The sequence below is a fragment of the Alexandromys fortis genome, unplaced genomic scaffold, assembly GCF_014885135.2.
Source record: "Alexandromys fortis isolate MF-2015 unplaced genomic scaffold, M_Fortis_MF-2015_v1.1 scaffold_23, whole genome shotgun sequence".
In the NCBI taxonomy this organism is placed as follows: Eukaryota; Metazoa; Chordata; class Mammalia; order Rodentia; family Cricetidae; genus Alexandromys; species Alexandromys fortis.
This window is the reverse complement of record NW_026067907.1, coordinates 7,923,619-7,933,375: the sequence shown is the minus strand read 5'-3', so window position 1 is coordinate 7,933,375 and position 9,757 is coordinate 7,923,619. Positions and strand designations below refer to the sequence as shown.

The window sequence follows — 9,757 nt, the reverse complement described above, 5'->3', positions numbered from 1 at the left end:
GGTTCTACACATATGGGACACGGCCCAAGCCTCCACTATGGATGGCTGACTGTTCTAGGAGCCACCTTCAGCATTAGTCTTCCTTCATCTGAGTCACACCCTTCGCCTGTGAGCAAGCAGACTAGATCAGGCATGCCCAATCTTACCGTGTGATATGCTTCCATCTGCCTATGTACTGAGCCCCACTCAGAGCGATCCTGAGACGCACACGGCTCACGGGCTACAGGTGGGACATTCCTGGCTCGGTGTCCCACTGGGCAAGCTTGCTCCCTGTGCTCTTTCTACTGAGGGACAGCAGGTAAAGGCAGGTGACAGACCCCCACCCTCTGTCCTGCTCGCTCTTTCACTGTGAGCCAGTAACAGACGCTGACTTAGCTTTCCTAAAATAAACCATTTATTGAAAAAGAACCTTTTCTGCAGTCTCACTAAGGAGCCTCTGCATAACAAACTCGCAGCTCGCCAACAGAGAGGTTTCACAGTCAGAGCACTCAACAAACGGGAGTAAACCAAGGTCCTGGACACCTGACAGCACTACATTGTCTTCTGAACCCCAGAAGCTCAAAAACACGACACTGATGTCACGGTTCTCAGTCACGCAAGGAACGGAGGAGACAGAGGCGATGGTCCGTGTACAGTAGTAATGGCACTTAGCATGCGGCTTCCTTAACCTCGTCGACACTGTCGCTCAGGAGGGCCCTGTGCTACGGCAGACCACGGGAGCAGCAGCAGTGCGCTTCTCCCCGTGCAGTCTTCGGTCTCGCAGGTTAAAAGGGCTGCACTGCGCTCGGCAGTCTCATGTAAATATTACATACAGTAGTGATCGGGGATTCTGGCCACACACTACTAGGCCACGGACTGCTGGGCGTCACTCTTCATCTGTGCAAACCTGTGAGGAAGCAAGAGAAAGCTAAGCCCCTGCTGGTGCCAGAACGTTCTCGGGAGTTCCCACGTGCCTCCTGGAGGCCTCTCACCCACGGCAAGACCTAGCAGTCCCCTTGGCACCAGCCCCCGACGTGCGGGAAGCCTCAGAAACAGACATGTGGTGTGTCTGCTCTCAGGACAGGGCACTGGACTCATCTTCTGGACAGCTAGGAAACACGAGTTCCTCCATCACAGCCAGTCCCCATGCAGGAGCCCTGCCCCGTCCTCTGGCCTTCCACAGGGCCTCCTGGGCAGGGTCCGGCTATGCTGCTTAGCAGCACGTTCTTACCGCCGTCACCACACGCCTGACACTTTCCCAGCAAGATGTGTGCCCATCTCTATTGCAGTCCACTGCACCGTGGCACTCTCTGGACTGCCAGCCTCAAGCAATCAAACACACACCTAAAGTCCCGAGAAGTGTTTCGAACACTTGAATCGACCTTACCAAAGAGACTGTCAATGCCGAGACTGCCCCTCTACCTGCTGCCCTTTGGCTCTCCTGTGGGAGATGCAACTTCATGACTCAACAAGCCAGGAGATGGGGCCACCAAGATAACTCATTTTCACCTCCAACCTGCTCCTCTGCCAGAGCCACTCCAACTCCTCCATGGAGCTGAGTCACACTGTGTGAGCCATATTAGGCCTGCAGTACAGCTTCCTCTTCCTCGAAGTGCTCTGTCTGAAGGTCATCAGTCACAAGGGGTTTACATTAACTGAGAACCCTGTGACCCCTGGGCGGCTCCTGCCTCTTTTCCAGCCTTATCTTTGACCACCCCCAACATCTTGTGCTCCCTCCTACCTCACTCACGCAAAGCCCCTCAAGTGTCTGCTCAAGTGCGCTTCATTGTTCTACCGTGTAGAAGGGACTCAGTGAACGTTTACTAGTGAAAAACAAATCTGATCTATAAAGAGATTTAGTTCCTGTTCATTGTAAGGCCTTTAGTTCTTGTCTGGTTTAGATATAAGTATTTTATATTTAACTTCTCAAATTTCTTGTGCCAGGTGCAAACGCGAGCTTTAGTGTTTAACCCTGAAGAGGGCAATGTCAGCAATTGGCCAAACCTTGACAAAGGCGTGGTCGAGGAGCTGGCTGGCTGTCCATCTCATCTTTGGGTCACTTTCCAGGCAGTGCGAGAGGAAGTCCTTTCCTTCAGGGCTTAACCTTTCAGGGATTGGTGGCTTGTGTCCCATCCCCACTTTGTACATAATCTGAAAGTTGTGTTCGTACTCGTGCCACGGCCGCTGCAAAGACAGGAAAGAGCCAGGCTTCAGCACACGGTCAGGGCGACGGATGCCCAGACAGGAAAGAGCCAGGCTTCAGCACACGGTCAGGGCGACGGATGCCCAGACAGGAAAGAGCCAGGCTTCAGCACACATGGTCAGGGCGACGGATGCCCAGGCCCTCTTGAGGTATGGGCCAGCAAACACGCGCTGGAAAGCTTAAAGGTCACGTGATGTCTGTCAGAGATTCAGTCAACACACATTAACAAGTGTGGTCCTGCTGCAGTGAGACTGTCCATCTAAACACGGGCAGCCAGCTACAACTGAGAGCTAGTCAACACACAGACAGACAGACAGACACACACACACACACGCATGCTTGTGCTCCATCTAAACACGGGCAGCCAGCTACAGCTGAGAGCTAGTCAACACACAGACACACACACACACACACACGCATGCTTGTGCTCCATCTAAACACGGGCAGCCAGCTACAACTGAGAGCTAGTCAACACACAGGCATGCTTGTGCTGCATCTAGACACAGGTACCAGCCTGTGTCTGCCAGCTGCACTGAACAGTGCCATTAGTTTAATGTGATCCAGAGGCTGCCACACACAGCTGAAAGGTGGTAAAAAGAAGTAGTTCTTGGCCACTTTGTTGAGTTATGAGAATCCCATCACCACAAACCTTATTTGGCTACAGAAAAAAGGAAAGTCAGAGGGCAGGAACTAGGTCTATACACACCCTGGTTCACACATTAGTGTGATTGCTAACAAGTACTCTTCGGCCCACCTGTTTCACACGCTTGACCAGAATAAAGCAGGTGTCACACCACCTCCACTCTGGCGCTAAGGGAAGTGGCAGCGCCCATCCTCAGCAAGCTCTCACTGCGCACTCTCAGTCGCTGCAAGAGGGGCGAGAAGGAGCCCACTGTCTCCTGTGACCCAGCCTCCAGTCTGGTACAGCGTGAACGACGCCAGACTGCAGCTGCATGCTGCACACACACGTGTAGTTACTCTCAAATGTACCACACGTTTATGTGGCTACTCATCAGCAGGGGCTTCCTCGGAAGCAAATTCCTTTGGTTTCAGGGTGAAGTACATTTAAGTTTCGTCAGAATGAAAACAGTTCTCCAGGGTATTCTTCCCTTTGCAATTTTCGTCTGAAGCATTCACATGTCTCTTAGAGTGAATACCGTAAATTTTATGTTATTCATGTGCTAAGGAAAATTAATCTCCCTTTTAAATGTATTGTTCTGATGATAGGCCACGAGCCTCATAGTAAAATATAAAATACTTGAAATAGGTTAAATTAATATGTAAGAATTAGCCAAAGAAGTTAGAGCTAATGGGCCAAGCAGTGATTTAAATAATATAGTTTCTGTGTGATTATTTCAGTTCTGGGCAGACAGAAGGAATAAGTGGGCTCCTCCTTACTACACAGTTCTGTGCTCAACCTGCTCGGAGTCTTCCTCCAGGTGCACAGCAGGCTTACCTTGCCAGTCACCATCTCTATGACGACACACCCCAGACTCCAGATATCTGCCGCACGTCCATGGCCTTCTCCTTTTGCACGGGTAATAACTTCAGGTGCCATATAAGCTTTACAGTCAAATACAGTGACAGCAAGGGTTAACAGCACAGCAGTAATAGTAACAGCAGCAAGCAGTACGTCAGGTCTCTGCCATACCCTTCCCTCAGTTACAGGCAGCCAATGTTGAAAACTGGCATTCAAGTCAACTTGATTGACATTTTAGGGGCAAAATTATCTCTTCAAAAGCAACTCAGAATGTCAAAATTTCCAATACATTGTATTCTCACTGAAAACAGGAAACTTAACCCGACCCAATCAGTAACGACAAGTAATTACCATGTAACTATGGTTGCTTAAACCAGCAGAGTTCCAACCCGCCAAAGTAAACCACCAGGTGTCTGAGAGGCAAGGAGGCTTCCCTTGCGTTGGAGCATAGAGGCCAGCTGGGCTAGTCCTTACCTGCTGTCCCCAAGGTGCTGTTCACCTCTCCAGGCATGGTCTGGGTGTTGTTTTTAAGCTTTACTGAGCATCCAAAATCTCCCAGCTTGATTAGTCCAGACGACGTAAGGAAGATATTGGCGCCTACACAGAAACAAGCAAGCAGCTGCTGAGCAGGCTCGGAAACGCAATGTGGATACCTCGTGATGTTTTCACGGGAATCCAAATCCTTAAAACTTCATTCATAAGCTAAATAAAATGAAGTTGTGAAGTTTCATTTACCATGTTCAACCACAGGAAGACTGATGGACCACAATTACAAACTACTGCAAATCAACACAAACATCCAGGCAGACACATTCTAAGTTAAGAGATATGTAATTCATTAAAAATTCAGACATACTTACAGAGATATTTAATACAAAATCTAGGTGTGTGTGGCAGCCAATGAACATTGGGACTGTTTGCCATGGGTAGTTTCTCTAACCAGAAGGATGCACAGAAGAAAACCTGCACACACTAAGGCCACCTCTGAGCTCATTTTCACAGTAATGAAAACAGTGCTGTATACTCTTCCATCCCAACCTCCCTATAAGCACACACACATGCATCAACTCCTGCCTATCTCTCAGAGTAGCCTAGATTATTACAGGTAAGACAGTCCTGCTGTAATCAAGTCAGACAACACACTTTACCAAGTACCACAGTACATGCTGGACACGCAGTACGCAGTGAACTTCTGACAGTCTATCTGTAACAGCTAAAGCCACCCAGGGGTGGTCTCAACAACGGACTGCACAGTGGCCATTTTGAAATTGTTTTGTCATGCTCAAAGACAAAGCATTTGACAAGGATGCTAATGAGCCAAACTGCTTTTAGGGCTCAGAGATTCTGCCGTGGGGATGTACAGAAACTGAGTGTAGTGTGGGAGACGGGACTACTGGAGATGGGCAATGATGGCTCAGCAAAGCCCAGACTGACCCAGCAAAGCTATGTGCAGCCAGGCAAGGCACATCAAGCTGGTACAGGCTGGGGCATTCAGGGCACTGTACCCAGCAGGACATGAACAATTAATTCTCAGACCCAGGCCAAAACAGTTTCCAGTGTAACCAAGGACTGCACAGAAATGGGGTCTAGACCTGGGTCAGAAGGCAGTCGCTCTTGAGTCCCTGTGTTTGGGCTAACCTCAGAGTGCAGGACAGGATGGAAGTACTCCCCTGCTTTAACTATCTTTATTGCCTCCAAAAAGTCAGCGTCAGGGAGTGGCTAGGCACTGAGTGTGTGGTAGGTCTCAAGTGGAAGCACAGTGACACTCCTGCGACAGGAAAGCATGGCGCACACAACTTCCCTTCGCCTCCGAAGCCACAGCTGCAGGCTCCACATTCAGACACGAATGCGTCACGCTCCATGTTCTTACAACACGCATTCAGACATGAATGCATCACACACTCCATGTACTTAGAACACACATTCAGACATAAATGCTTCATACTCCATGTACTTAGAACACGCATTCGGACATGAATGCGTCACATGCTCCATGTACTTACAACACGCATTCAGACATGAATGCATCACACACTCCATGTACTTAGAACACACATTCAGACATAAATGCTTCATACTCCATGTACTTAGAACACGCATTCAGACATGAATGCGTCACATGCTCCATGTACTTACAACACGCATTCAGACATGAATGCACAAAGACCTTGACACGGGTTAGGCAAGGGAGCTTTGTTCCAAGCGTGTAGACAGCACAGACTAAACCACAGCACGCAGCCTGAAGCGGCAGCACACTGCATCTCCAGGAAAACAACGTCTCTGAGGCAGGCTGCGCAGGTGACAGCGAGGACTTCCTACTCATGCATGGACACCTGAAGAAGTGACAGGTGGGGCGTACCTTTGATGTCGCGGTGCACGATGCCATGCTCATGGAGGACGTTGATGGCGACCGTGATCTGCTTCGAGTACAGCCTGATGACATGCTCCTGCAGCCCCAGCCGCGACACCTCCTCCAGTGTGCCCTCGTCACAGTACTCCATGAAGATGTACATCTCTTCCTGGGGCGGGAGCAGGCAGACAGAGTCATATGGCTGTGCCTGACTCTCCTGCAGGGGGCTACCTGCCTCTTGTCTGGGACTGTTCATCCTGAGACTATCCGCCATGCAACCTTAGACAGGGAGTGACAGCCATGCCTACAGGTATTATCAAGCGCTGTCAATCACAAACCCATTAGTGAAAACACAGGCCCATCAACGCTGCAAGCCATCCTGGTTCCCTCTCTGCCTCATCACTCAACACAGGTACTCTCAGGTCTCGGGCTTTTCCTATCCCATGCAGGCTTATTAAACAGAGAGAAGCTTGAGGTCTAATAGTTTTGACAATTGGCACAGTGACAGGAAGGGCACTCGAGAAGAATGTCTGCCTGCCAGGATGACTGTCAGGGCTCTTGCCATCGGCTGATAATGACAGTCTGTGACTTAATTTCAGAACAAGTGCCTCTGACTTCAGAGAGAAGGCAGAAGTGATGTAGGCATGGAGGTTTCCTGACAATCAGGCAGTTACTGTCTCTACAATGAGAAGACCTGGGACCCAGACAGGACTGCGCTGCGGCCCACTGACTCCCCACACAGTGTAACTGAAGCCGGCTTACTCTGTGAAGCTCCACACCAAAGTATCGAACTAGGTTGGGGTGCTTGATGCCTTCAAAGATTTTCAATTCGTCTGCGGTTTCCTTGATAGTTTTATGGTCATTGGGTTGAAATCGAATCTGGAGAAGGAAAACTGGGGTTACTATGGATGGACACTGTCGTCAACAGTGAGGGTGGGCAGCTGACTCCTGACATGTCAGTTCCTATCCTACAGGGCCAGGGCCAGCGTGTCTGTGATTTGACCTGTGTCTGTTTTCTCTTGGTCTTTAGTCCTGCTGACTTAGTTAGCCTTGAAGCCCTCACTACCATACAGGGACCTGACTAGACTCCGTCTGACTCCACAAGGGCAAGACCATGCAGCACTGTGCTTCCCGCTGCACTTAGCCTAATGCCTCCAAATTAATCCAGATTGTCAAAAGGGTAACCACGGGTAATAATACGGCACTCATCTGAAGAGTGCCTCAAGAGGAAATCTCAAGTTAGCAAACAATGAAGAGATGAACACACGTGATCCGGTCACTTCACATTCTCCACATAGTCAACACAGTTTATAAACCATGAATATATAGTCATATTTCATAAACCATGAATTATATATAATTGTGTTATCTATTAAAATTTAGTATTTTGTCATTTAAAATTTGTAAACATTAAAACAGAAGGGGTTAATGATGCATTTGGTCAATTTGGAGCAAGGCAGGCAAGGGTGAAGAGCAAACTACCAAAGTTCAGAGGTGATTGCAGCTGAACCAGTCACCAACACTCCCCTCACCCTCTTACCCACAGTTTGTAGACCTCCAGTGGCCATTCCTGTTTCCCATCTCTTGCCCATCCTCACTTCTGCAGCTTACTGTCTTTTCCTCACAAGTGTCCACAGGGTGCTTGCTAGTGGTGGCTCCACTCCCTAAGCTTTTCTGTAGGATTCCCAAGCTGCCGCCATAGGCCACGCCCACCTGCTTTGCAGTGCAATTGCTGAGACCCTGCTCTCAGGTCCTTTCTAGAGTCACCAATCTCCCACTAAGAGATCTCAGCTGCCTGCTGGTCCCAAACGTCAAATGCTAAAAGACAAGACGCAGGCCAAGCAACTCACCACTCAAGAGTCCTGGGGTCAGCTGTTGGCACCAAGGCCACACACAGTGGCTTTCCTGAACCTAAATCACCCAGATTTATCTGACACAAAGGCCCAGAGAGCCACAACTCACCTCCTTCATGGCCATCAGCTCCCCTGTGTCGACGCTGATGCAGGTGTACACTTTCCCATACTGTCCTTCTCCTGCCAACAACATACACAGGCCACTCTTCCAGTCACTACAGACCGTTGTCAGTGCAGCTTACAATAATCTCTAGCTTCAGACATGTGTTTACAGGGCTACCATTATACTCACTCTAGTTTGCTACTTAGGACCGAAGCAGTCTTAGGGTTCCCCGACACCCAGAGTTCTGGGCAATTACGTCATTGCACACATCCTACCTGAAAATGTCATGTGACGGAGATGAGCTGTAGGAAACCCCAGGACAGCCATGAAGGGAAGTAAGGGGCACACTGCTCCAGAATCTTTCTGAGCCCTTGCTCCCCCCTCAAGAGGCCTGGGCTTGGACTGGAGCAGAAGGGAGTGGCCAGTAGCATGTCTGGACCCTGGCCACACTGCCATAGGGCCTGATGGCAAACTTCTGACACTACTTCTGGGGTGCTATACGAGGGACATATTACTGAAGGACATCAAGAGCACAATTAAGACATTTTATCAATTATTTGACTGTTTGGTCCTCGATAGTACACCTCTAGTTTCCTAGGTTCTACAAAATTCTTAAAACTATGTTTGCCTCTCAGACCTAATGTTTGACGGATCAATGTATTTAAGTGGGTAAATAAATAAGAGTCTGGGACAGCACATTTTACTAGTGATTATTTTGTTAAGAGTTAATTCCTTGGGGGAGGGGGAGGGAAATGGGAGGCGGTGGCGGGGAAGAGACAGAAATCTTTAATAAATAAAAAAAAAAGAGTTAATTCCACCTAGAAATCAATTGACAAGGCAATATTTTAGGGGTTAAAAATAAAACCAAAAAAACACCAAAAACCTGACCTGTCCTGATTTATATCTAGTCTTTTTTCAAATATTCTTGTGGGACTAAAAGAACACAGATGGGCAAATTTTCAGTAATTCTCAAATGGAAACTTCTGGAATTACTGAGCAAATCTAGTCAATTTACCGAACTACCTAAAAGTCTTTTCTCAGTTTTCATCTTATAGTGTTCTCTAAATGGTTTGGGAACAGAACATCAAAAAGAGTCATCTTCAAAGCACTAGGGAGAGAGTGGCTCCCGGCAGGGTAAGCCTGGGCTTCCTCACCGATCTTGTTTCCTCTCTGCCACTTAAATGTCACCTTCCTCAGTCCAACGTGCATGATGTTGTCGTAGGATTTAGGGGTATCGCAAACTTGACCGATGATATTCTTCCTCCTCATTTCTCGATACCTCCTCTCTTCAAACAGCCGGACTGATTTCTGGATAGCTTCCATGGGTCCCTGCCTAGAGACAGAGTCTGTGGAGAGATGAACCAGAATGTGGGACAGGCAGTTTCCAAGAGGACTCAAAGAAAACAGCAATACATGGTCTCTAACTCCATCCATTTTCCTTACACGACATAACTTCCTTCTTAGCCATGGTATTCCATGTTGTGTTTGCATGAACATGCACATGTGAGCTGACCATCCTCAGATTTTCCAGCTTTGCTATGCTAGAACCATGACTTACTAGTGCCCAAGAGCTCCACCTCTATCCAGCAGACACAGGACCATTTGAAGATCTGGATGGCTGTAAGGCTAATTTGGAAAGTAGCATTCTCAAAAATTTATGTTTTAATTAGTCTGTTTTCTTCCTTTCTACCACAATCATTCTTTTAAAACCTGGAAATCTAATTTGTTTCTTTTACCCAAATATACGATACACCAGGTTTGCCTAGACAAGTTTTTCACAACTATGAGG

General features: G+C 48.2%; 1 protein-coding gene across 3 annotated transcripts in view; it reads right to left on the bottom strand.

Moving 5' to 3' along the window:
• Positions 1-376: 376 nt before the first annotated feature.
• Positions 377-9,757, bottom strand: part of Map3k4 (mitogen-activated protein kinase kinase kinase 4) — a 169,541-nt gene continuing 160,160 nt past the window's right edge. For all 3 annotated transcript variants that reach the window (XM_050135896.1, XM_050135895.1, XM_050135897.1), the window contains 8 exons: positions 9,123-9,314; positions 7,975-8,045; positions 6,775-6,891; positions 6,022-6,181; positions 4,137-4,259; positions 3,639-3,745; positions 1,984-2,163; positions 377-886 (listed from right to left, as the gene is read on the bottom strand). In XM_050135896.1, the coding sequence (XP_049991853.1) occupies positions 866-886; positions 1,984-2,163; positions 3,639-3,745; positions 4,137-4,259; positions 6,022-6,181; positions 6,775-6,891; positions 7,975-8,045; positions 9,123-9,314 (971 nt within the window). In that variant the 3' untranslated portion in view covers positions 377-865. The remainder of the gene's footprint in view (positions 887-1,983; positions 2,164-3,638; positions 3,746-4,136; positions 4,260-6,021; positions 6,182-6,774; positions 6,892-7,974; positions 8,046-9,122; positions 9,315-9,757) is intronic.